This window comes from Miniopterus natalensis, chromosome 2 (genome assembly GCF_054644295.1).
Source record: "Miniopterus natalensis isolate mMinNat1 chromosome 2, mMinNat1.hap1, whole genome shotgun sequence".
NCBI classification, from domain to species: domain Eukaryota; kingdom Metazoa; phylum Chordata; class Mammalia; order Chiroptera; family Miniopteridae; genus Miniopterus; species Miniopterus natalensis.
Window position 1 is genome coordinate 70,362,373 of NC_142082.1, and position 27,910 is coordinate 70,390,282.

At 39.9% G+C, this 27,910-nt stretch overlaps 1 protein-coding gene, 1 non-coding gene and 2 pseudogenes across 2 annotated transcripts; 1 reads left to right on the forward strand and 3 right to left on the reverse strand.

The window, feature by feature from the left end:
- Nucleotides 1-1,493: 1,493 nt before the first annotated feature.
- LOC107531373 (kelch repeat and BTB domain-containing protein 6) lies at nucleotides 1,494-6,007 on the reverse strand. Its single transcript, XM_016205400.2, has one exon. It carries the CDS (start codon nucleotides 5,824-5,826, stop codon nucleotides 3,814-3,816), a length of 2,013 nt encoding a protein of 670 aa, XP_016060886.2. The 5' UTR covers nucleotides 5,827-6,007; the 3' UTR covers nucleotides 1,494-3,813.
- Nucleotides 6,008-16,666: 10,659 nt separating this feature from the next.
- Nucleotides 16,667-17,178, reverse strand: LOC107531353 (rRNA-processing protein FCF1 homolog pseudogene; annotated as a pseudogene).
- Nucleotides 17,179-18,729: 1,551 nt separating this feature from the next.
- LOC148093700 (U6 spliceosomal RNA) lies at nucleotides 18,730-18,832 on the reverse strand. Its single transcript, XR_015714199.1, has one exon. It is a non-coding gene; the product is annotated as a U6 spliceosomal RNA (small nuclear RNA).
- A 1,414-nt stretch (nucleotides 18,833-20,246) lies between these two features.
- On the forward strand, nucleotides 20,247-27,747 carry LOC107531329 (ADP-ribosylation factor-like protein 2-binding protein pseudogene; annotated as a pseudogene).
- The last annotated feature ends 163 nt before the right edge of the window (nucleotides 27,748-27,910 follow it).

A 27,910-nucleotide genomic window follows, 5' to 3' on the forward strand; every position in this document is an offset into this window, starting at 1 on the left:
AAACTATAGGGTCTCTGTATATATAACCACACCTGGATCCTGGCTAATGTATAAGGTAAGAGAAAACATCTGTGATATCTCCTCTGTACAAAGAAAGCCTCAAAGACACTGAGATTCGAATTCAGGCTGTGCCTAAAGCGAGTGCCATTACTGGATTTTTCAGTTACAATGGGCAAAAAATTCCATTTGATTTTCTTAAGATGATCTAAATTAAGGTAATATTGCTCACAACTGAGAGTCCTGGCTCTTTTCTTTCTTTAAGGCACAAACATAGCTGTTTTGGAAGAAATACTTTGTCTGAGATTTACATAAAGTTCTTTTTAACTAGTGTTCCAGAATTAACTAATAGTGTATCCCAAAAGAATGTTTCTGATTGAGATATGGTGGTTCTAAGCAGCAGTTTTAGCTTCAGAAGTAAGAATGTAAAAGTTTGACTCCATTAGAGACAGGTGACTCCCCACAGGGTAGGCTGTTTCAGGAGAAAGATGGAATGTTATGCAAAACATCTGTTCCCCACTCTCCCCGTACCTAGGACCACATTGAATCCAAAAGGTTGAAGATGTGAGGAATAGAAGTTTGGTGAAACAGACCCGGGTGACAAGTGCTCAGAGTCAAGGAGGGGGTCCTTCTCCCTATTCTGCATGAAACCTATTGCCTCTATGGTACTCTGAGGTTTGGCAGCTTCTGTGAACAGGATCTTTTGTTCTATTATTATTAAATATTTTATATTACTATTAAGTTGGTTTGTATATGTTATACCATCTTGGTTCTAAAAATATTAATTCTCTTGGTATCCTAGTGATAGTCACATTTTCTATAAATAATTCTGCCTCTTGATATTATCCTACTTTATCAAATTTAATAAAATAAGTGTTCCTTTAAAGTTCATTAGAATGAGGAAAAGAGTGTGGAAGGAAGTTTTTAAGTAGGTATGGAAAAAAGAGACTGTCACAAGTGCTCTTACCTTGATTCTGATGAGCTTCCAAAGTGTCATAAATAATTGAAAATATAAAATTATGAATACTTGCTTTTTGGGGGCAATGGATCAAAAGCTTTCCCCAGATTCTCAGCAAGATCAGATACAAACAATTTTTAAATTCCAGCTCAATTAAAAATGATAAAAAGAGCTATTATAGTTTAATCTCAATCTTTAACCCACTAAAGAAAACCTAACTGCTAAATTAATTTCTACATCATCCTTTTGGAAACCATAATGCCATTTATCATTTGAACTAAAAAGAACTTGCAAAAATTTGGGCTCTTTGAGCTTCAGATTATAGGAAAATTTACAAAATACTATAATTAAGGTTATTATAAATCTTATAAATAGTAGTCCTGCAAACAACACTATACAGAGAATTTGCTAAAAGATGTGATGACTTATTGGAAAACTGAAACAAGGATGCTTTTCTGTCAAGAAGGGGTTTCAACACTACTAGTTATGTCATTCATTGTATAAGCAAGGGTTGTGTACATTCAGCAGAAACACTGAATTAAAAAGTCAGAGTGTCTAGGTTTTAGTACCAGTTTTATTTGTAACTAATCACATACAAATCACTTACCTATAAGATAATGGTTAACATCTAATAATTCACAAATATATCACGAAACCAAAATTCTTCCTAAGAAAACCTCTTTGTAAATGAAGACATTACTACCATTTAGCTTAGGCTTTAACTGAAAGGCTGAAAATGACAAATTGGAGAATTTGTCTTTTATAAACTGGTTGCATACCTTAGTTTTGTAGATGAATAATTTGGATGAAATCAGCATTGTCCTATTTCAACATGAAAACACAGAAAGCTATCAAAAGAAGTTATTGGTAAAGAAAAAGTTGGCCAAAAAAACCTCCAAAAACCCACCACTGAGAAAGAGCTTTGTGTCAAGCACAGTGCTTATAACAACCCTGATGTCAAGTGGAACAAAACTTAGCCTTAGTCAACTAAAAGCATATCTGACCTTTTGAGGAATACATACTGCTAGGACAAGCATTTTATTTCACCAAAAATGTTAAACAGGAATGTTCTGTAAAATCTTCAAATGGCCAATAAAAATGGCTCAGAAGACTTTTTTTTAAAGCCTTGCATGTTCCCTCTCTGGATTTTTCATATGATGGCATATCATTCAAAAGTTCTGTTTCTCACCTGAGAGAGCACTTGCCTCAGTACTCTGCCACGGTGTATGAAATGTTGGCATTCTGTCACTACCAAATACACACAGATGAGGCATGACCATGTTATTAAAAGATTTAGGAAAATATTGTAATTGAGTATAGAGAATTTTATACACTATTAGCATCTGGTCACTTCTTATGTATATGAATAATGACAACCATATCTAGTAAATCTCAAGAGGTAAGCATTTATATTTTCTTGTATTTAACAATGTTGGTTTTATGGGATTTAGTCTCTGTTTCTGGACTTTTCCTTACATACTGTGACAGAAACAAAGACTGAAGCATTGATTCACAGAGAAACTCAGAACAGATACAAATACCCTAATAAAATAACCATATATACCACTGCTTAGGGAAATATTTTAGACGAAATATACTTTCACTACTGGCCCCAAAAGCTATCATTCACTTATGTTATTTAACTGTAAACTTTTAATACAAAAATACCTTTAAGCTGATAATAACATTTAGTGACTTACAAAACTGACAGAATATTTCAGTGCTACACAAAAACAGTTCTATACTTAAAACTTAAAGTTTTAAAGTTCTTTTCTGGCACTTGATTTTATAGTTGATAGATACAGTAACTACTGATCAATAAAATACTGTTCTTAGCTTGTACATATTTTCAAAACCAATTATTACCTCACAAAACAGTAAAGAATAATCACATCTTCCTGACAAATCTTCTAAGATGAACACCAAAACTATACAGCCAAAATATTTTAAGAATCACAATAACTTTTTAAGACAGTGGATAAAAATTTACACAATCACGTCCAATAGAAAAAAAGATTATTCCTCTGAATCAATGAAGCATGTACTAAGTATAGATAAAAATATATGAACCTACAAAGCAAGTTACTGGTGTTTTGATTTCGTTTAAGTTTTGTAGATGATTGGTGACACTGCTAGAATGGAATTCTTTTCAGATGGAAACTTGGTCAGTATTTGCAAATACACATTTTATATTACAAATTTAAAACTGACATTTCTTTTCAAACAGTAGAATCCTGTGTTTTTTGTTGTTGTTTTTACTATCAGTGGGCTTATGGCCATTCTGTACAGTATTACATTCTGCCACGTTATAAATCACCATTCAGTCACATTAAACATATATGCATCTTTTCTTCACGAAAGGGGAGGAAACTAAACTAAAACTTAGCAAATTATATTTAAGTTAGATCACATTTTGTAAACCCCACTAGTTTAAAGTTTTGGAACTCTACTATACTGTTCTGAAGGAAAATATATACTTTCAAAACCATATCTAGTAATTCCTATCCAGTCAGTTTTCTATTTTAAAAATTAAAGTTTCCAGTTACTGTACTTGTGGCATTAAACAGAATGGAAGGCAAAATTAGCATAATCAAACATAAACATATTAAACAATCAAATCAATACTGGACTTTTAGAACAGTAAATTATTAAATAGGTTTATTTTTAGGAGTGCGTAAATTCTGTAACATTAAATTACATTAGTATTTCAAACAATACCCTTTCTAAAGAAAACCTGAATTAATCAACTTTTTTTTCCAGTAAAGGGAAAGGGTATTTCTTTTAAATACTTTCCAAAGCAGTAAAAACACCTTAGTGTTTCAAACTATCTACAACAAACTCTGCTGCTCCTGTGCATTTCACTGAGGCGCTACCTGTACCCACAAATCATCATCAGATAAAGAACTTGAACTTCCTGACTCAGAATCCAGCTCACTGAACCCACCTAAATCCCATTCAGTACTAGATTCACTTGGTATTTCCTCTTCCTCAGTGAGGAAACTCTGACCAGGCTCAAGACAGGAAGGATAAACACGAGCTGAGAGGCAGAAAAAGTTAGAATCAAATTGGAAGAGGCCTAATGTGGTACCTATATTAATCCACTGGTCTCCATTAATGTCATATTCATATACCGTCACCCGGTTCTTTTTCCACTGTGGGGTGCGAGAGGTGATCAGCAACAGTTTTTGGCCATGAGTGATGATCCGGTAGTTGCTGGTCTCTGACACCAAAGGGATATTATTAATCTGCCTCCATTCTCCTCTGACTGGATTGTAGACCTTCATGACCGGGATGTCACAGATACAATAGATCTCATCATTGAAGACACAGGCTTCCTGAAAGTCATGGCGCTTAAGAGAAACACACTTCAGCCACATATTGTGGCTAGGATCATAGCAGAACATACGCTTACTGTTGAGAGCATAAAGATAGTTCTGAATTACCATTAGGTCAAAGGAGATAAAAGAATGGGGTAGTGGAGCCACCAGTGCCCACTGGTTCCTCTGAACACTGTAGCATTCCACTTCCTTCAATTTAAGTCCAGTAATAGGGTCTCGCCCACCCAAGATGTAAATGTAGCCATTGAGGTAGGCCACATCCATGCCCTCACGACAGAGCAAGCGATCTGCAAGTTGCTGCCAACTATTCTGGGCTGGTTTATACACCCAGAGGTCTTTCCTAGGCTGGGCAGCTAGATAGATGTCATGGTCAGGAGAGATACAGACAGCTAAGGTGGTTACAGTCCTAGTGTGAGCCAGGCAGGTCAAAGGTGAGGGCACTTTGTAAATATCACCAGAGTAGGGGTCACAGCACAGAAAGGGATCTCTAGGGTGACCAAAGAAAATCACCATCTTCTTGGCACACACCCCCAGCCTCTGGGGTGGATTTTCTGCTGCAGATTCAACAGAGCTGCTGCTGCTACACTCTGGCTTTGGCACCACAGACTTGTATAACATGTCACCGTATCTCATCTGCAGGGCCCCTTCAATAAGGTCAAGACAGTACTTGTTCACAGTGGTGTTGGTCAGCAGCCCTTTCAGGTAATCCTGATCTTCATCAGTAAAGTGTGTCCAGCGGACACACTTGAAGACTTCTGCAGCGCTGGGACCCCGCTCCTTGGGAGCCGCCTCCAACCACTGCACGGCAACCTGACACACTGTCTGCTCACGCTCTATGTTTAGACTATCCAGGCGCAGGACAGCCAGCAGCTGGGCCAGGGTCAGATCTGCCAGAGTCTCCTCCCGAATCGGGCCCATCTGGCTGAGCTGTTTGAAGTTGTGGGCTATGAAGGACTGCGCCTGGGATCGCAGCTTGCGATGGCCAAAGGCGTCAGCGAACTTGAGGATGGCGGTGCAGTTAGCCAGGTCAAGGCGGCGGGCCAGGAAGGAGGCACAGGCCTCCCGCACATACTCCAGCTGTAACATGTCGGAGGCGGCGTAAAGGCGCTCCACGTTGGCCTCACTCAGGGACACGCGACCTGTGTAGCAGTACTCGACCAACACCTCGAAGGACTCGGCATCCACATCGTGCATGGTCACATTGGCCTGCTGGCTCTCGTACATGCCGCCCGTGAACATGCTCTTGAAGTAGGGACATGCGGCAGCCAGCACGTTACGGTTGCAGGGGAAGAGGCGGCCTGTGCCAGGCCCACTGCCGGGCGTCACCACCTCGATGGTCACATCACACAGCAGCCGAGAGTCATAGAAGGACTTGAGCTGTGCCAGCAGGGCTGCAGAATGGGCCGTGTCCTTCAGCTCCTCTGGGCCCGTGAAAAAGGCAGACACCGTGGGCTTGTGGATCCTCTTGGGCCGTTTCCCACCACGGGGACTGGCGAGGCGGCGAGAGCGGGGGGCGTCTTCCCGGGACTGCATGGTGGAGATGGCGGCGGGAGCTGAGGGCGAGCACGGGTTAGGCTAGGAGCGGGCTCTGGCGCCTCCTCACTCACCCTGCTATCGCTGTCGCAACGACAACGGTGTCTCTGGAGAGACGGCCACCCGAGTCCATCTACTTGACTCAGCCCCGTGCCAAGGTGCCACCTGCCTTTATCGCGTTGACCGCGCCGACTCACCCGTTTCCAGCTCCACGCCCTTTCTCCGCCTCAGCTCGCGGTCACTGACCCGCCGGCTGACACCGGGAGAGCCGCCGCCGCCGCGCTGGCAGTACCGCTAGGCCTCCGGGAGAACTACGATGCCCAGGCGGCCTTTCGCGCCTCCAAGCATGTCGGGGCCCTCAGGCCCACGCGCATAGGCTGCTGTGCTGACGCCGCTTTGCATGTCGGGAGTAGTAGTTTCCATAGTATCGCGAGATTTATCGGCCGTTCATTGTTTCAGCGCTGACGAAATTAAAAATAGTTAATTCTCACCGATTGCGTGTTATGGTAGAATTTTGAGTTTGGAATACAAATTAGACGCCATTCTAACATTTATCATTTGTTTGACTCTCTGATAGCGTTATTTTAAGATTACATGAGACACATTGCATAGGATACATAGGATTCTCTGAGTACATATTTATTAGTAGAATAATTAAAAGTACTTACGCAGTACCTATAATCTAAAGTTTCAGTGTTTTAGCTTTTCGTATAGCGTTTATGAAAAATGAGGTGCCCACTCATTTGAAATCATGAGTCTGTAGGAAAAATTTTAAAACCCTGCACGGTTCTGCGGAGATCCCTTTTAAGTTTTGTTTATATTTTTTAAATAAAAGATTTTCTTTTTAAGATTAGTTTTACGTTTACTGGAAAATCCAGCAGAAAGTTCAAGGAGCCCCCATATACTCCACCTCCTCAGAGTTTCCCCTATTAATAGCTTGTATTACTGTAGGCGTTTATTATAAGTAATAAACCTATACTGACATATTATTATTAAAGTCTGTCGTTTACATTACGGTTCACTCTTTGTTGTATAGTTCTACGGGTTTTGAAAAATATATAACGTCATGTATTCGTCACTGCAGTATCCTACAGAATAGTATCACTGCCCTAAAGATTTCCTGTGTTGGGGAAGCATTTGAGATCCCACTCCCCAGCATACATCTTCAGTTTGGCTCAAATAAACTCATAAAAATTCAAAAATTTTGTTTTGTTTTGAGAGAGAGAGAGAAACATCAAGGATGAGAGAGTCATTGATTGGCTGCCTCCTGCATGCCCCCCACCAGAGGATCAAGCCTGCAACCCAGGCATGTGCCCTGACTGGGAATCAAACCTCAATCCCCTGAGCCACACCAGTCGAGTCCCAAGGCCCCCTTTTCTCTCTCTCTTTTTTTTTTATCCTCACCCAAGGATATTTTGTCCATTGCTCTTTCAGAGAGAGTGGAATGGGAGGGGAGAGAGAGAGAGAGACATTGATGTGAAAGAAGCATATCAGACTGACCTAGGCCAAGCTTGTAACAGCCATACATGCCCTTGGGTTGAATTGAACCCAGAGCCCTTCAGTCTTCGGGTGGATTCTCTAACCACTGAGCTAAACCAGCCTAAGGCTCTTTGACTTCTTAGTGAGACCAGCCTAGGCTCATTTCCCCAGCCCTTTCTTGTTTCACTGTTCCCAGCTTTAATAAACATCCTCTAAAATTCACCTGGACTCATGTTGTGAAATTTTTCTTGCATGAAGTCAAGAGCTCACACACTACCTGCTGGCTCTAGGCAGACCCATTCAGGGCCAGGTCCCCTTTCTAGTAACATTTTCACCTTTTTCACAATGTCATATAATTGGAATCATACAGTGTATAGTCTTTTAAGATATCTTCTTTCACTTAGCAATATTCATTTCAGGTTCCTCTTGTCTTTTCATGGCTTGATCGCTCATTTATTTTTGGTAGTAAATAATATTCCATTGTATGGATATACAAGAGTTTACTTATCCATTCGCTTACTGAATGAAATTTTGTTCGTGTTAAATTTTTGCAATTGTGAATAAACCTGCTATAAACACTCGTGCTGGTTTTTTTTGTGGACATAAGTTTCCATTTCATTTCAGTAAATATCAAGGAGTGTGACTGCTAGATCCTATGGGAAGGCTATGTTTAGTTTATAAGGAATTGCCTATAGCCATCTCTTGGTTTTGTTTTGTTGCAAGCTATTGTTTAACCTTAGTATTAAAGGAAACTCTCAACCCACCTCTCAAGGGTATTCAGAATTCTCACCAATTATATGCTTCACCACTAAGGTGAAAATTCAGATTATTACCTCCCAAAATGCCAGGATTTTACAGAGGACAACTTACAACTCCAGTGGTCCACTTGGGACACTTGGAATTTTCCCTAAGCCTGTCTATTTACAACGCACCTTCAAATCTTGGTGCTCTAAGATCTCATCAATGGTCAGCTTATTTTGCTTAGTATGAGGGGCTGAAGATAAAGTATCTCTGGTCTATCTGAAACTGTACAGTCTCTTAAAGACTGTCTCTTTTACCATTAGTCCACAATCTCAGGATCCTGTCCTCACCGAACTCACCATGTGACCAACCAAGCCCTTGCTCCTACCCACCATTCCTACTTTTTCTGTGGATTCTCTTTTTCTTCAGTCTCTATTCTTCCGTTTTACCCCTCCCTGTCTCCATGAAACTACTTTGCCCCCAACTCCCAATGATAAGGACCCTTATTGGGTCCTTCTTAACCTGTGAGGAAAGGTCAATGAACTGAGCACCCACCTGAGCAGGTATTCTTTAATCCTTTGTGGAAGGATAGTAAGAAGCTAAGAAAATTCCTGAGCACGTGGAATAGGGAAACTGAGACAAGAAAATTAAAGAAGGCCAAACAATTTGAACAACTTACAGTCAGCTGGCGAATCACAGGACCTTATCTCCCCTAACTGAAGACACTTGAGAGCAAATGGTTTATACCTCCCCTCCCTAACCAGAGAATACATAGCTTAAACCACCCTGGTCTGAGAAATAGAGAACAAAGACCCAATTAATGCCATTTGTGCCAGCTACACCCAAGGACAAAAAAATCGGGTGCAAATAACAAATACCCCATTAGAGCCAGACATTCCCAAGATAAATGTAAAATAGTAAAACAGACCAAAGAATAATTTAAAGCTCCCCTATACTCTCAATCTGATGCATCAGCACATTACAAATGTATCTGGATAGCTGATGAATATTCTGCTGAAATCCTCCCCTAAGATTCAAACTTCTAGAAAAAAAAAAGAGAGAGAGAGAGAGAGAAAGCCCTTAGGACAAAGACTCGATGTGGCTTGCTCTAGAGCACACCCATGCCCCTTCTCAGGCATGAACATTTTACTTCCTCCTAAACTCTAAGGGTTCCCATGAGACTTGCAACCAGGGGAGCAGTGGGCAGCAGCAGCTCGTTCCAGGCTTACCCCCTGATCCTGTCTCCAAGGCCCCCTTTTCTCTGACTCTCCAGTGAGCTAACAGCAGCCCCGCCTTGGCTCACTTCTTTCCTATAATGTTTCTAGAGAGCAAAGCAGCCCTGCCTAATCTCTCTCCTGTTGTTCCTTCTACCCTAAGTTCTTTTGTGTCACTGTCGCCAACTTTAATAAACACACTCTCAAAATCACCTGGACTTGTATTGTGAAATCTTTCTTACATAAAGTCAAAAACCCACACACTTTAGGGGGGTCCCTGTCCAGTAACACCTTGATCTCACTCAGATTTACATGTTATTGTTAAAGTCTTTCTGGACCTCCATAAAAATAGGGAATAATCTAGTAATCAATTCAGACTGATCTTGGGGTGTATTCTCTTGGGATCCATGACTTATAACAACTTATTCTACTACTAGTGGGTCCCAGAGATGCCACCTTATTGTTTGAAAAGCCAAATGGGCCAGCCACTCTTCAAGTGGTCTCCCTCTAAATAACTGAACCCTTCCCACCTTAGTCACTAGCTTCATTAAGGTTTTGACTAGAAATTCGAGAGATTATTCAAAACACATTGTAAATTAGTAAGGTGATCGCTCTCTGAAATACAAACACTAGCTCCACATCACAAGGATTCTGTTGCAGAAAAGGTCAAATCAAAATGAAGCAAACTCGCCGGGCTGGCGTGGCTCAGTGGTTGAGCGTCCACCTATGGACCAGGAGGTCAAAGTTTGATTCCTGGTCAGGGCACATGCCCGGGTTTTGGGCTGGATCCCCAGTGGGGAGCACGCAGGAGGCAGCCCATCGATGACTCTCTCATCATTGATGTTTTTCTCTCTCCCTCCCTCCTTCTCTCTGAAATTAATAAAAACATATTTATAAAACAAAACAAAAACAATGCAAACTCAAGACATTACAACTTTATTTGAAGGGAACAAGCCAGGACAATCGCTCCCTCTAAAACTTCCATAGATAGAGATAATTACAGATATTATAAGGAAAAGGGACATAAGATTTGGTATTAACCAACCTTGAAATGCAAAAGTGAGCAAGAAGCCAAAACTCCATCTCTTAATGACTTTCCTCAGAGAAACCCTTATTTTTAGGGGAACTAACTCACTCCTTTTTTAAATTTTTAAATTACAGTTGATGTACAATATTATATTAGTTTCAGGTGTACCACATAGTAATTAGACATTTATAGAACCTATGAAGTGATCACTCCAATAATTCTAGTATCCATCTGAGACCATACATAGTTATTATGACATTATTGACTATATTTCCTATGCTTTACTTTACATCCCCAGACTATTTTGTAACTACAAATGTGTACTTCTAAATCCCTTCACCTTTTTCACCCATCCCTCCAACCCCTCTCCCACCTGGCAACCAGCAAAATGTTTTCTGTATCTATGAGTCTGTTCCTGTCTGCTTGCTTGTTTATTTTGCCTTTTAGATTCCACATGTAAGTGAAATCAACAACTAACTAACTGTTAATGTATAAGTCGGAATAATCATCACCCTTGATGGACATCTTATCACTTTCCTAGTGGACACAAGGCAACAATTTCACCATTAACACTATTATTCCTCCAGAATTTATATATTGAATCCCTAACCCCTAATAATTCAGAATGTGATTTTATTTGAATGCAGGGTTTTTACAGAGGTAACCAAGTTAAAATGAGGTTTTGGGGTGGGCCCTAATCCAATATGATGAGTGTCCTTATGACAAGGGGCAATGAGGACATAGGATGTGCAGAGACACAAAGGGAAGACGGCCACCTACCAGCCAAGGAGAAAGGCCTAGAACAGATCTTCCCTCACGGCCTTCGGGAGGAGCTGACATCTTGACCTTGGACTTCTTGCTTCCACAATGTGAAATGGTAAGTTCTTTTGTTTAAGCCACCCAGTCTGTGGTGCATAACAAAGTACCACGTCAGCCCTAGAAAACGAATAGGAACAGCTTTTATTTTCCCACTACCCTCCCTGGGAGTACACAAACCAGGCCTGCAGTGGGACGTGATAACCTACCACATGACTTGCCTTTTTCTACGTCGCTTTTTGCCTCACTAGTACTTCTCACTACAAAGCATAGCTTTCTGCTTAGCTCTACTATCCCAGTAATTTTTCTGGGAATAGACTTACTTTCCTACGGAAATATCAGGTGGTTTTTCTCCCTCCCAATTGCCTCACCCTTGAAGTCCCTAACTCCATATCTATGTACCTTTTTCTTTTTATGATTCTCATTGAGCATCAGATTTTTCTTGCTCTTATAAAAAACCCCAAACACTTCAGTACAAACTATGTTCACTAAAATTCCTAACTTCCTCTGGGCTGCTCACCCCACTGACATAAGCCAAATCTGGGAGACTGAACCTCTTGAAGTGGGAATAGACCCTTCCATGAAACTCCGAAGATTACCATAACATACTTAAAATTAGAAGCCCTCCAAAATTTTCAACCTATGATTCAAGGCCTTATCAATACATCCTGTAATACTCTGACCCCCACAGTAAAGAATCCCAATGGCAGGGGATCTTGGCCAGTCATGACTAGTCCAACACTTGCAAGCAATAAAGCAGTTAAACACAGGTTTCCTCTAGTTCCTAACCCCAATACTGTTCTAGCTTATATCCCATCCAATATCACTCACTTCACAGTCCTCAGTTTATGTTCTGTGTTTTTTTTGTGTGTGTTTTTTTTTGGTTTGTTTTTTTCCCCAGTACACCCCTTCACCCTGACTCACAAAACCCTTTTTGCATTCTCATGGAAAAATCAACAATGCACATAGATTGCCACACCTCAGGGGTTTATCGCCATGCCATAGGGGTTAATTATTTTTCTAGGACTCTAAATGAAAACCTGAGAAATTTAATCTTTCTCTGCAATTCTTTCCTTATCTGATGTGTAGATGACCTCCTTCTCTGCCTACCCGGTTTTGACAACTCATTTGCTCTAAGCTTTTGCCCACAACAGACATAAAGTTTCTAAAAACAAAATGCAATTATTTAGCCCTCTCAAGAGCATTATCTAAGACATGCTGTCTCTCTTGAAGGGAAAACTTTGTCCCCTAAATGTATTAACACTCGTCATCAATTCCCCATTCCCCGAGAACAATAGACAGCTCTGAGGGTTTCTAGGGTTAGTTGGCTACTGCTGGAACTGGCTCGCTAGCTTTTTCACTATTGCCTCTCTCCTTAGCCTTGAATAAGAAAACAGCACAGATCCCCCTAACTGGGACTCTCCTTCCACGTGTGCATTTCAAAACCTAAATATTTCTCTATGCTCTTCTCTTGCTTTTGGACTTTCCAATTATTCATCACCTTTCCCCCTTTTTATACACGAAAAGGGGAAATTCTTGTTTTCAGGATGGTTAGAAGCTTTTCTCAGCAATCAAGCTGCTGCTGCCAGAAAGAATTTCCCCAACTTGAGGGATCCCTTTGTTCCTCTCTTGTGATAGAGGAGTTCACTTCATAGCCTAAAATGTTACTATCTTTACCACCCTCAAGCCTCTGGAAAAATAAAACAATGCTTTTTAAGGCAAACAATGCTCTTAAATTCAAACTAGCCAAACTCTGAGGAACTCAGCATGTCCGAAGTCCTACACTTAGCCTGATGATCCTTGAATCCTCCACCTCCAGTCAGCATTGATTAATCCCTTATGAAATAATCCTGGCAGGCCAATGAGGATTCCTTACCTCCTTTGGTCCTTAGGTGACCCTAATTTTATCTAAGCCAACATCTATCCCTTAAGTACTGCAAAAGTCTTATTAAATACACTCATATTCATCATCAACAGGTCAGGTTTCCTTTCCTACCACAGGCCTTACGTGATCTTCAAACTGGAAATTTAATTGACTAGAAAAGTTACCACCAAAAGACCCTGTGTTCTAACCACCAATACTGCTACAAAGCTAAAGGGGTACTGCTCGTACTTTATGTTTCATAATTAAAAAAACGCAAGACAATTCTGGTTTTGCATGTAAGGAGCTTGGAAGTCACCACTCTGTCCTAACAACAAGTACAAAGGTGAACGGACTGAAAAATCAGCAACTCTTCTTGGATCCACAAGAGAGGGGAGGGCACAGGGCAAACAGCTGCCCCCAAGCTTGGAGGCACACACAGGAGAAGCAGGGAGCAACGCCTTACCTTACCGGAGCAGAGCCCCAGGAGCAGTCACTGCTGCAGGAACCAGGGCCAAGGCAGGAAAACCTGAAATACAATGGGCAAATTGCTGGAGGCTCAGCAACGACTCTCTAGAGCTAAAAATTCCAGAGGGTCCAGTCTAGAGCTAAAAATTCCAGAGGGTCCAGTGATATCGTGAGATTTACCTGCAGGAGCTTGACAAGTTTTTACAGTAAACATGGGAGAAAAATTCCCTCACAGTTCCGAAGGGAGGGGAAAGGCACCATTTTTAAATACACCAAAGCACTCTGTTCTTAACAAGGCCTGCCCTCAGGAGAAACTAGTTAACCAGCGCCTAACCTGCTGAGGTCTTATCAGAGCCTAACTTGGCTCTAGCCTGCCAGGTGGGAGAAGGGAAACAGCCAACTCCAGCCCACCCTATCCCAGTTCTACCCCCCTAAGGAAGCTAAGGCTTTACACTCCCCGGGGAGCCGCAGGCCTACTCCCTACAGATCCCTGAGGGAAGGGAACAGACACATGCCCAGTAAAGTTGGGGTGACCTTGGGAAAGTACTTTCTTGTCAGTCACACTGAGGAACAGGTCGTTGACCAGAATGGATGTGGCTACCACAAGGGCGTGAAATTTGGGAAACTTAATCCCCTAAACAAAGGATTTAGCCCTCCTGGTTCCTCTTGGTGTATTGTGCTTGACTCCAGGCCTGATGGGCTCTTTCGCCCCCGTTTCCTGACATTCGCCCACGTGACCCACCGCCATGTGGGTCCCCCCACACACAGTGGACTAATGGACGGCTGCTGGCCTCATGCTGAACTGGACCAGGGTGCAACATGGAACGGAAACTCTGGACACTGGCTTTGCTTTTAACTTTAGTGAAACCCCAGCTACACTTCTATGACTGGAATAGGACTTTGGAAGCCCAGGGGTGTAATTTCACGCAAAGAAAAATCACTCATCCTCCTGTGCCAGTCTCAGAAAATTATTTTTCTCGAGATATAATAAGGACCCCACCACCAGCGCCCAGTGGGGAAAAGGACACCCCAGTTTCCCAGATAACAGTGGGTGACATCGTCTCGCTCGCGCTCTGCATGGCAAGAGCCAGCAGGCACCCTTTTGACCCCTTCTTTACACTGGGTGCCAAGTTCATGCTCCAGCGGCCAGGTGCTGTATTCTGTGCTCTCTGCCTTGCTAGAACCAGTGGTCAACAATTATTTTCCCTTTTCTTTCTCCTTTTTATTCCCCTTTTCCTTCTTCTTCTTTCTTTTGCCAGCAGGTGCCATCTTTGCACTCCCCCTTTGCTGTGCCCCAGAGTGCCAATATCTCCCAGAGGGGGAACTTCTACTCAAGCCTGGTGACCTGGTTTTTGTGGCTGGCCCCAGGCCATGTCCCTTAACCACCTGGCTCTGGAGGCCAGGGGGCTTGCATTCCTGGGTTCCCTGGGATTGTAACAATTGGAGAGAGAGTTTGTGACAGCCCACCACCCCCAGGGCACTGCACAGATTGAAACACGCCCCCAGCCTTTCTGTGAAAGAGCCTGCTTGCTTACCCTGGAGCTGCCGACTTAGGGCCAGGCTTCAGGTTTAGCCCGCATCTAGAGGCCGCAGAGGTGCTCTCGGGGAGCATATGCCAGGGTTGCTATTGTTCCACGCTCCCTCTGCCACACTACAGCTCGGGAGGATCTCCCGGAAAGGAGCTTAAACACTCAAATGGAGTCCCAATTTTTGCGAATGCCGCCTGAGGGACACCTCCAGATCTTTCGGCTCTGGTGGCCAGTGGGAATATGTTTGCATTCTTTAGAAGCTGCTGCATGAGAGTCTAGCTTCCAAACAGCCTGAATCTAGGTGCTAAGATCCTCCCCTTTGGGACACTAACTAATCTTGGCACACCCACAACCACTGGAAGCTATAAAAAATAATATAGGTTGCTTGGACAATCACAGAGGTTTAAGAGCCCTGGCTGGTGTGGCTCAGTTGGTTGAGCATCGTCCTGTGCACCAAAATGTTGCAGGTTCGATTCCGGGTCAGGGCACAGGCCCGGGTCTCAGGTTCAGTCCCCTGTCTGGGTACGTGTGGGAGGCAACCAACTGATGCTTCTCTCTCACATTGATGTTTATCTCTCACATCGCTGTTTCTCTCTCTCTCTCTCTCTCCCTCCCTCCCTTCCACTCTCTCTGAAAAAGCAATGGAAAAAATATCCTCGGGTGGGGATTAAAAAAAAAAAAAAAGAACCAATCTTTTATTTCATTGATTTTTCTCTAATGTTTTCTTATTTTCTATTTTAACTGCTCTGATTTTGTTCCCTTTACTGACTTGGGTTTATTTTTTTCTTCTTTTTCTAGTGCTTTAAGGTAGGAACTTAGATTATTTACTTGAGTCATTTTGTCATGTCTAATGCAAGCATTAAATTTCACTCTCAGCAATGCTTTAGCTGCGTCCAACTTATTTTGGTATGTTGTATTTTTATTTTCAGTCAATTCTATTGATTTTTTAATTTTTAAATTTTTTTTATTCCTCACCCGAGGATATTTTTTCCATGGCTTTTTCAGAGAGAGTAGAAGGGAGAGAGAGAGAAAAACATCGATGTGAGAGAGACACGTCGATTGGTTGCCTCTGGAAGCACCTCAACCGGGGCCGGAGATCGAGCCTGCAACTGAGGGATGTGCCTTTGGCGGGAATCGAACCTGGGAGCCTTCAGTCCGCAGGTCGTCACGCTAACCACTGAGCCAAACTGGCTAGGGCATCAATTCTATTCTTTGAAATTTCCTCTTTAATATACGGATTTTTTAAAAGTTGTGAGTAGTCATCTCATTTACAAAAAGATGCAACAAATTTTAAAATGATACAAAATATTTTCAAAATAACATCAAAAAGTGAATATATTAAACCATACTCAGCTCATAACAGAGCAAATAGGTAAATGGAATAATAATTCATGCTGTAGCATGTTGTTTTTTTTAATTCTCACCTGACGATATGTTCTTTTCATTGATTGTAGAGAGAGAGGGAGAGGATGAGAGAGAGAAACGTCGATGTGAGAGGGACATGGCCATCATTTGCCTTCCCTGTGTGTGGAACCTGGAACCTGGGTATGTGCCCTGACTGGAAATCAGAGCCACGACCCTTCAGTGCTACGGATGATGCTCTAACCACTAAGCCATACCGGCTTAGGGCCATGCTTAGGGCTATGTTTAATAAATTGGCAACAGAGAAAGTTAAAGAAAAGCAGAGGAACTCTTTTTTTAAGAATTAGAACCGAGGTGCTCCATAATCATCTGGCATCTGTTCAATGTTATACCTATGGTTAAAAACGTACATGATGAGAACTCCAGGGATAATCCTGATTATTCCTTGAAGGTCCAGGTCAACCAGTGGCCACAATGTCACACGTGCTGAGCAGTACTCTCTGTACTAAGCAGTCATCTGCATAGGTTCCCTTCCTATGTGCATAGTAATTGTTCAAATCTTGGATCTTTGGCAACCCTTGATACTTCTGTCCCAATTTCTTAATTTCAGCCATTACACAGTTATACAAGGGATACACTCGGCATACAGACAGTCCTTCATTGATTTCACTAAGTCCAGTTTGGTCTTAATGGAAAAATTGATAAAGCTGGTACCAACCAGGATGTGGTAAAGTGGGCCCAGCTGTGTGTTATATTGGAACAATAAGCAGGAAAGGTGTTGGGGGGTCTTTCCTTGAGTTTTTATCTATCCTTTCCTTTAAGTGTCTGATCTCTGACACTAAGCATTCCCTTCATAGTCATATACTTCCTTGTTTTCTTTTGCATGGATTATTTTAATTATATTGTTTAATTTCTGTGTGTTTAGATACTTTTTAAATTGTGATTCTATTTTTGATTTCTAGTTTGATTCCACTATGATCAGAAAACATACACCAGGTGATAACAATTATTTTGCATTTGTTCGAGTTTGTTTTACGTACAGGATATGGTACATCTTGGTGAATGTTCCATGGGCAAATGAAAAGAAATGTGTATATTGTTATTATTTAATGGAGTGATAGTCAAATCTCCTATGTCCTTGTTAATTTTCTATCTATTAATTATATCAGTTGCTAAGAGGTCATGTTGCATTCCCCAGTAATGACTATGGAGCGGTCTATTTTCCCTTTCAGTTCTATCAGTTTTTGTTTCATGTATTTTAAGGTTCTGTTGTTTGGTAGATACACATTTGAGGACATTATGTCTTCTTAGTCCGTTGATATTATTATTATTTAATGTCTTCCTTTGTCATCTCAACTCCACTTTAATGATTTTCTTTGCTCTAAAGTCTACTCTCAGACATTAACATAGTCTTTCTTGGTTTTTAAAAATTAGTGTTTGCATAGTATACCTATTTCCATCCTTTTATTTTAACCTACTTATATCACTGAATTTCAAATGAGTTTTTTTTTAAGAACAATAGATTGGGTTATCTTTTAAATCCACTCTTTTATCTTCCTCTTTTGATTAGTGTTTTTAGACCACTTACAGTTAATGTCATTATCAATATGCTAGCCTTTATGTTACCCATTATTTATTTTCTCCTTGTTTTCTCTTGTTTTTGTTCCATTTTTTCTTTCTTGCCTTCTTGTGGGTTACTTAAACATTTGCAGGGATTAGTATGTATTTATTTGTAATATTTTTGAGTGCATCTCTTTGTATAGTTTTTAGCAGTTGCTTTGGTATTAAAATATACCTACTGACTTACCACAGTCTACTATAATCAACATTTTACCATTTTGAGATAAGTGTGAAAACCCTACTTCCCTATAGGTCTCTTTACCTTCCCTATATTTAATCATTATTATCTTGAATATTAGACAGTGTTCTTTTTGTTTCAACCATCAAACATGATTTATAAAATATACCATTGTATGATTAACAAGACATACTTTTGTATGTACTCATGTTTCTGCTCTTTCAGTTGTTCCATCTTCCTTCCTAATAGACAAGGTAATTTCTTTTACCATATCATTTGTAATCTTTAAATATAGGTCTGCTAGCAACAATTTTTTTTACTTTTATTCATCTGTCCTTATTTCCCCTTCATTCCTGGAGGGCAGTTTTGCTGGATGTGGGCTTTGCAGTTGGTAGTTCTTCCTTCTGTCCTTCATAGTTTCAGATGAGAAATACACTGTTATTCAAATCGATGTTATCCTAAAGGTAATGGTTTGTCATTTCTCTCTGGTTTCCCTCAAGACTTTTTCTTTGTCTTAGTTTCGAGTACTTTAATTATTATGTCTTTTATTTTTAATTTGCAAATTTACTTAAATAAACCCAAGTTAGAACAGAGTAGGCCAATCACTGAAAAATATAGAATACTTCACGAATTTGGGTGTCATCCTTGCGCAGGGCCCTGCTAATCTCTGTATCATTCCAGTTTTAGTATATGTGATACTGAAGAGAACACATGATGTGTCTTTGAATAGATATTTTTAAGTTTTATCCCATCTAGGTTTTGCTCAGCTTCTTGAATCTGTAGGTTTATGTATTTCAACAAATTTGAGAAGTTCTCAGCAATTATTTCTCCAAATATTCTTTCAGTCCCACTCTCTTTCTCCTCCCATAGGACTTCAGTGATATAAATGTTGGTTATTTTATTATCATCCCACAGGTCCCTGAGGCTCTGTTTATTTTTTCCTACTTCATTTTCCTCTCTGTTCTTCAGATTGGGTGAATTCTATTGATCCTCTGTCATCTCCATTCTACAATTTGGCCCATCCAGTAGAGCAGTTGTTTTATTTCTGTTATTGTATTTTTCTGTTCTACAATGTCAAAGCCCAAGACGTAAGCTAATTGCAATATAACTTTTTTTAGATAAGATAATGGTACTGCTTACTAGTGGGTATTACAGCCCTATGTATGAGAAAAGCATTCAGAACTGCACAGAGAAAGGGTATAGGGGAGTATTTATTATAGGATCTACCTTGGAACTGGATGGTGCCTGACTCTCCCTAGTACATGGGGCCAAAACCTACAGAAGAGAAAATACAGCATAGCATGAATGTATCCATCATTAGAAAATACACTCTGCGTTTTAAAAACTACATTCATGGTTGGTTGAATGGCCCAGATAAACCTGTTTTATTAAACTGATAATAATGAGTATTCTATGATGACAAACCCAGTTTAATAAAACCTTTATCAAGTCCTTTCCCTAAAATGTGAGAGTGGGGAGGAGGGATAGAGGTGTCTTATATTGGGCCTTTTCAGTGAAAAATCTCAACTTTTATCATTTGCTAATTTAACATGAAAATTTAAACAATAGACAATGTATGAGGAGAAAATATATAGGGTGTAACAAAGCTCTTTAGAGCTTGTTTTTAAACAATTACCACTCAAAACTTCCATAAAAGCTTGGATAAAAAACCCAAGCAAATTCACAGATGTTTGTGGAAAGGTATACTTGGAGGAAATATGAAAAGGTTAGGAGTGGAAATGTGTGTCATACTGTTTTGTTTTTCCTAGCATTTACTGGTTTGAAAAGATTTCCTTTCTAATTCTCTGCCATCTTCATAAAAGATAAAGAGAAAACCTCTCAATGCCCCCTTTATTGTGTGAAAAATGTGATTTGTAATAGCATCATTATTTCATAATGGAAAATACTGTGGTTTTCTGGGAAAATGAGTGCATCAGAATTATCTTGTAGCTCTGGAGACCAGTGGGTTGCTATAACAACCAGAAAAAAAAGGTACAATAATAGATCTCCCTCAAAGCAGATAACTCATCAAATGATGACATCTATAAATGCAGGCATTTGTTATAAAAATGCAAACAAACACCAAATACATTAATTTATTTCTTCTTTCACAAGTACCGACTCCATGTCTGGCACTATGCTAGGAACTGGTGAAAAAGATAGACATGGTCCCTTTTATGATGGAGTGCACATTCTAGTGGAGGAGACAGGTAATAATACTGAGTAAATAAATCAATGCACTAAAGAATTCCAGCATGTGAGAAAGGCCCTGCAGGCAGTCAAACAATGGGCTCTGATACTGGACAAAGCAGAGAACGGTTGTTCCAGTATAGAATATGGATATGTCATAAATCTTGACTTTAAGGGTATATGAGCTTTAGTAAAGTGGAGTAAAGAATGAATGAAGTCTTATAGTCTTTATTAATAAAAATAATTTTTAAAAAAACTAACTGAAGCATTATTATCATTATTATTATTTTTTAAATATATTTTTATTGATTTCAGAAAGAGGAAGGGAGAGAGAGAGATGGAAACATCAATGATGAGAGTGTCGTCAATGATCGGCTGCCTCCTGCACGTCCCCCACTGGGGATCAAGCCCAAAACCCGGGCATGTGCCCTGACCGGGAATCGAACCGCAATCTCCTGGATCCTAGGTTGATGCTCAACCGCTGAGCCACACCAGCTGGGCGGCTCCTCCTCCTCCCCCCTCCTCCTCTTCCTTTCCTTCCTCCTCCTCCTCCTCCCCTGCTGCTGCTGCTGCTTCTTCTTCTTCCTCTTCCTCTTCCTCTTCCTCTTCCTCTTCCTCTTCCTCTTCTTCTTGTTCTGGCTGAATTCCTCTTGAACTGGGTGGATTCAAAATGAAAATAAGGATTGTGGTTTTTGGGTTTTTTTAATTCTCACTTGAGGATATTTTTTCCATTGCTTTTCAGAGAGAGTGGAAGGGGGAGAGAGAAAGAGAGAGAGAGCGAGAGAGAGAGAGAGTGAGAGGAAAAGAGAGAGAAACATTGATGTGAGAGAGACACATCGATTGGCTGCCTCCTGCAAGTGCCCCGACCAGGGCTGGGGATCCAGCCTGCAACAGAGGCACGTGCCCTTAGCCAGAATCAAACCCTTCGGTCCACAGAAAGATGCTCTAACCACTGAGCCAAACTAGCTAGGGCATGTTTGTAGTTTTTTAATGGGTACTGTTTCATATCAAACTATCCAGATGTTGTACAACAATCACCACTAAATCCAAAACATTTTCATCGTCCCCAAAGAAACTCCATACCTACTAGCAGTCACTGTTTCCTCCTAACCCTCCCAGGCTTTGGTAACCACTAATCTACTTTCTGTCTCTACAGGTTTGCCTGTTCTGGATATTTCACACAGAACAACACATATTCATTATACAATATGTGTTCTTCTGTGACTGGCTTCTTTCACTTAAATCATGTTTTCAACGTTCATCCATGTTGTAGCATGTATAAGAATTCTATTCCTTTTTAAGGCCAAATATTCTATTGCACTGATACTGACAGTGTTTCATTCCATTTATCAGTTGATGGGCACTTGGTTTTTGTTTTTTACTTGTTTGTTATGAATATTACTGCTATGAACATTTGTGTGCCAGTTTTTTTCTGGACATATGTTTTCAATTCTCTTGGGCATATACATACCTGGGAGTGGTAGCTCTGTTTAATGTTTTGAGGAACTGCAAACTGTTTTCCAAAGCAACTACACCTTTTTACATTCCCCACCAGCAGGGTACAAAGGTTTCAGTTTTGCCATATCCTTGCCAACACTTATTTTGTTTTGTTGTTGTTGATGTTTTGTTTTTGAATATAGTAATCCAAGTGGGTGTAAAGTGGTATCACATTGTGGTTTTGATTTTTATTTCCCTAAAGACTACTGATGTTGAGTATCTTTTCATGTGTTTGATGAACATTTGTATATCTTCTTTGGGAAAATGTTTGTACAGATACTTTCTCCATTGTCAATTGGGTTTTTTGTAGTTTTCTTATTGAATTATATGAGTTTTTACATACTCTAGATACAAGTCCCTTATCAGATATATTATCTGCCAGTATTTTCCTCCTTTGCATGGGTTGTCTCTTCCTTTTACTGATATCATATAAAACATAAAAGTTTAATTTTGATTAAGTCCAATTTATCTGTTTTCGTTGTTTTTGTGCCACTGATTTCCCCCCCCACAAATGCCCTGTATGTCAAGCTGTTTTCATAGAGTGTATTATGAAATAGGTCAAATAAAGAAAAGTCCCGATAATGGAGCTTTTAAATTAGCTATCAGACAGGTCAAAACATTTGTGTGCAAATTTTTTTCTGGATATGTTTTCAGTTCTCTTGGGCAAATACATACCTGGGAGTGGTAGCTGACAATTCTCCGTTCTCCAGAGAACGAGCGTTTGGAGAACTCCAAGTCCATCCTGTCCACTCCAGTGACTGCTAACCTGCTCTTTTTCACAGTTACTATAGGTAGTTGCAAAACTATTGAATTTCCAGGCTCCCATGGAGCTGGAGATTCAGGGTTTTTTTGTTTTTGTTTTTTATTAAACACTTTCTGGAATGTTGCCAGCCTTTGGTTAATTTCCAAAGTTCTACTACATTTATTTTGAGAATTTTTGCTGGTGTTGTCATTGTTTTTAAGGAGCATATATTTAGGGGGTTGTTACTGGACCACTCACAAGTGTCTACATCCAGAATTATTGATACACAAGATAACTTGGATAAATTTCAAAAGGTTATATACTGTATGATTCAATAAATAATATTCTTTAAATAAAATAATTAGGATTACAAACCATGGGTTGACAAGGGCTAGAGATGTAAAGAAGGCAGCTGTGGTTAAAAAAGCATAGCCATAAGTTATTTGTTAGAACTGTTTTGTATCTTAATTGTACTGATATTCTAATTTCATAGGATTAAATATACACACACCAATGAGTGCATGTAGAAGTGGTAATATGTATATGAATGCCAATGATTTGTAGCAATGTCAATTTCTTAGTTGTGATATTGTACAATAATGAAGCAAGATGTTATCATTGGGGGACCCTGGGTGAAGAGTTTATGAGATTTCTCTGAATTATTACTTATAACTGCATGTGAATGTACAATCATCTCAAAATTATTATTATTTTTTACTTTAGAGAGACAGGGGAAGGGAGGGAGGGGGGGAGAGAGAAACACGGATGTGAGAGAACATCAATAGGCCCACAGCCTGGGCATGTGCCCTGACAGGGAATCGAACCAGCAACCTTTTGGTGCATGGGATGACGCTCAACCAACTGAGCCACGCTGGCCAGGGCAATAATCTCATTTTAAAAATGAAGCAAAAAAAATATCATTGTTCATAATGGAAATTATAATTATGAAAATTATATCACACAGTTGAAAGAAGCAATTATTCAAAATATTCTGCAGCTATTTTGAGGCTTTCACAAACACACAAAAGATACTGTATGTGTATCTCAAATATACGAGGATAGCCTGATTAATGTGAAGTCAGCATAAGAACTGGGCAAGCAACTAAGTTTTCAGTAGGTTACTATGGTTAATGAGCTGGACTTTGAGGTGTTAATGAGTAGATTACATTCACATACCACTGCAAAAATAATTCAGGCACAGAAAATGCCGGAATGTTGTTATGCCTTACTTTTGTGAGACATCCCTTTCTGAAACATAAAATTTCATAGAGGTGAGGTGACTAGTTCGGCTTTTTCAGATTCCACATATAAGTGATACCATACAGTGTTTGTCTCTTCTCTGTTTTATCTCAGCATAATGTTCTCAAGGTCCTTCACTGTAGTCACAAGCGGCAGAATTTTCTTCTTTCTCATGGCTGAATAATATTCCATTGTGTATATGTACATCTTTTTTCCATCCTTCTGTTGACAGATGCTTAGGTTGTTGCCATATCTTGGCTATTGTAAATTATGCTGTAATGAACATGGGGTTGCAGATATCTTTTCAATAACCTGTTCTAATTTCCTTTCAATATATACCCTGAAGTGAGACTGATGGATCATATGGAAGTTCTATATTTAATTTTTTAAGGACTCTCCATAATGTTTTCCATAGTGGCTGAACCAATTTATATTCCATCAACAGTATACAAGGGTTCCCTTTTCTCCACATCCTCGCCAACACTTATCTCATTTTCTCGATGACAGCCATTCCTGATAATTAGTGATGTTGAGTGTCTTTTCATGTACCTGTTGGCCATTTAGATGTCTTCTTCGGAAAAAAGGTCTATTCAGTTCCTCTACCCATTTTTTTAATTGGATTGCTTGTTTTTTGTTACTGAGTTGAATGAGTTCTTGATATACTTTGGATATTAACCCCTTATCAGATACACGGTTTGCAAATATTTTCCCATTTCACAGGTTGCCTTTTCATTCTGTTATGCAGAAGCTTTTTAGTTTGTAGTCCCACTTGTTTATTTTTGCTTTTATTGCTTGCGTTTTTGGTGTCATATCCAAAATAAATCGTTGCCAAGACCAATGTCAAGGAGCCTAGGCAGTTTTTCTCAGTGGTTAGAGTGTCAGCCTGAGGACTGAGGGGTCCCGGGTTTAATTCTGGCCAAGGGCCCGTACCTCAGTTGCAGGCTCGACCCCCAGCACTGCTGGAGGCGAGTATGGGAGGCAATCAATCGATGTGTCTCTCTCGCATCGATGCTTCTCTCTTTCTCTCCCCCTCCCTCCCTCCACTCTCTCTGAAAAGCAATGGAAAAAATATCCTCAGATGAGGATTAAAAAAGAAAAAGACCAATGTCAAGGGAGCTGCTTTCCTATGTTTCTTCTACGAGTTTTATGGTAACAGGGCTTATGTTTAAGTGTTTAATCCATTTCAAGTTAATTTCTGTGAGTGGTGTAAGCACACTTCCTGATTTCAAACTATATTACAAGGCTATAGTAATTAAAACAGTATGTACTGGCATAAAAATAGACATATAGATCAGTGGAACAGAATAGAGCGCCCAGAAATAAACTCCCACATACGTGGTGAACAAATATTTTACAAGGGAGCCAAGAATACCAAATGGGAAAAGGATATTCTTTTCCACAAGTGAGGTTGGGAAAACTGGAAAAACATATGCAGAAAAGTGAGTAGGAACCCATCTTACTTTAAACACTGGGTTGTGCCTCACCTTTCCCCAAATCTTCTGAGTCTCTTGACAAGCAATACAGTTGACTGATACCAGTTCTCTTCTCTTGAACATTCACAGAACCAGTAGATAGCTAACATGGGGGGGATAAAAAGACCTGAGTTCCTAGAAAATCAGAACTGACTATATGATGAATCGTTGACATTTCAGAGACCTCAAGCATTATTATATCATATAGCAACTCTAAGGTTGATTCCAGCTATAATTCAAAACTTCACAATAATGTGCAGACTATTGATAAGTTTAGATTGCATTTTGAAATAAAATATGACATGATCATTTCTTTAAATTAGAGGTACAATACTATGCAAATTGATTCAAATTTAGAGGCAATTTTATTACTCCTTAAATCTACATTCAACTGGTATTTGGTGAGTTACAGAACAGAGGTAGTATTTGAGAAAGTATACCTTATTATTTTGACATATTTAATATCATAACTGAATTTAAATAAGAACAATTTGATATTTATTAAGTTAGCTCAATGCTCTGATTTAGAGATTACTTTATCTAAACTGAAAGGATCAAAATATAATACTAAAAATATAAATAGTATAAATACTTAATATAATACTAAAAATATAAGCATAATACTAAAAAGAATACTATATTTTAATATGTGAAAAATCATAATTTGATTATGGAGGTTTTCTTGGGTTTTATTTTTAACTAAAACCAATTTTTTATTTCCTTTCTCAACTGTACTAAGATGGCTTTGCTTCAAGTCTGGGCCTCCCTTTATTCAGAGTTCTTGGTAAGCAGTGCAGTAATTCCAGACTCAGTGCCCTAAGGTGCATTACTAGATTGGAGGGCCAAGTAAAGTTCAAGCAGATCAACAAAAATTTTACTTTCCAAGTTCCATGTTTGAGATGGTGTTCACACTGAAAAAATGGCATAGATTTCATCATAAATGCTATACAGGAGGCAAAGGGCATACTAAAAAGTTCCCTGATTCAGGGACAGAAAACACAGTTGTAATTCCGATTTTGCTAATAACTAGCAATGTGATCATTGGCATATTACTTAAAGTTCTTTGGGTTTAGATGAGAAAACTAGGCTCTAATATTCTATTACTCTATTGACAAAAAAATCAAGAATTACCTAGTGACAAGAACAACATACAGAAATTCAAACCATTTAAGAGGAACATTGCCCTATAATATCTTCTCTGTACAAAAAAAGCCATATCATTGAGACTCTGAACCATTGCTATTTGCTAGTTTCCCCAGAATTAAGGAAGCATTTGCCACTTCCCCACATATATTCCTGATTAAGATATAGTTGATGTGAGTAACTAGCGCTGCAATTCAGCCCAGCTTGCGTAGAGGCCTGGCCCAGCAGAGAGGCCTGGCTGTCGGTGGTGTGGCTGCAGCCGGGGAGCCTCAGGCCAGGGCCTAGCATCAGGCTCTGACCAGGCTGAGCTGGGAGCCTGCTTTCCTTGGTGGCCAGGCCTCCCCTTTGCTGGCTGGGATCCTGTGAAGCAGAATGGAAGTTGGAACCCACACGCAGACCAGGTAGAAGGCCAACAGATGTAGGTGATGGATGCCCTAGAGCAGCAACTGTCAACTTTTTTCATCTCATGGCACACATAAACTAATTACTAAAATTTGGGGGCACACTAAAGGATATATTTTTCAACACTCTCACCAAAAAGATAGAATTTTGATTGATTTACAATAATAATAATAATAACGATCTACCATTTGCTCCAAAGTAACTTAAAAAAAAAATCAGGTGCCTATACTTGTATATAAGGATTTCTGATACCAAGAGTTAACCAATCAGACACAACCATATCATACTATGTGATCAATAATGCAACTCCACTATATGACCTATATATTATGGTTCAAGACTGGGCATTCGCACTGGACAGCTATTGTTGTGTTGGCTGTTTTTTTATTTGACAACCTAAGGGAAAAAAGGTCAGTGCCCCTGACTACATAGGTATTGAAGCACACTGGTGGAAAATCGCTGCCTAGAGGAAAAGAGCTTCTTCAGGCTGTCTTTCTCTTCTGCCTCTGATGCAGAATTTGATGCTGTGGTTGATTATTTAGAGGACATTATCATGGATGATGAGTTTCAGTTATTAGAGAAATTTTACAGACAAGTACTACTAGGAGTTTGAAGACAGAGAAGAGAATAAGCTCACCTACACACCTATTTTTAACAAATATATTTCTTTGATAGAAAAGTATATTGAAGAACAGCTGCAGGAGCAGACTCCTGGGTTTAACATGGCGGCTTTCACAATATCACAGCACCATAAAGGTGAAGTAGCTGGTGACGTATTTGACGTGCTGCTCATGTTTACTGATTTTCTGGCACTTAAAGAAATGTTTCTGGACTACAGAACAGAAAAAGGCTGGGAACTGGACTCAAGCAGTAGTTTGGTGGTGATTTCATTGTGTAAATTATCCCCTGTGCCAGCTTTGCAGAACAATCTGTGGCCCTAGGTCCCATCTCTAGGCAATGAGATTGTTCTGGACATTAGCAGCCCAGTATACTGGGAGAGATTTCAGCCCATGGCAAAAGGATAGATCTTGGAAAGACTGGCTCTGTTCTGCAACTCTTCAGTAAGTTTTGATGGATCAAAAAAAAAAAAAAAAATTACCTGAC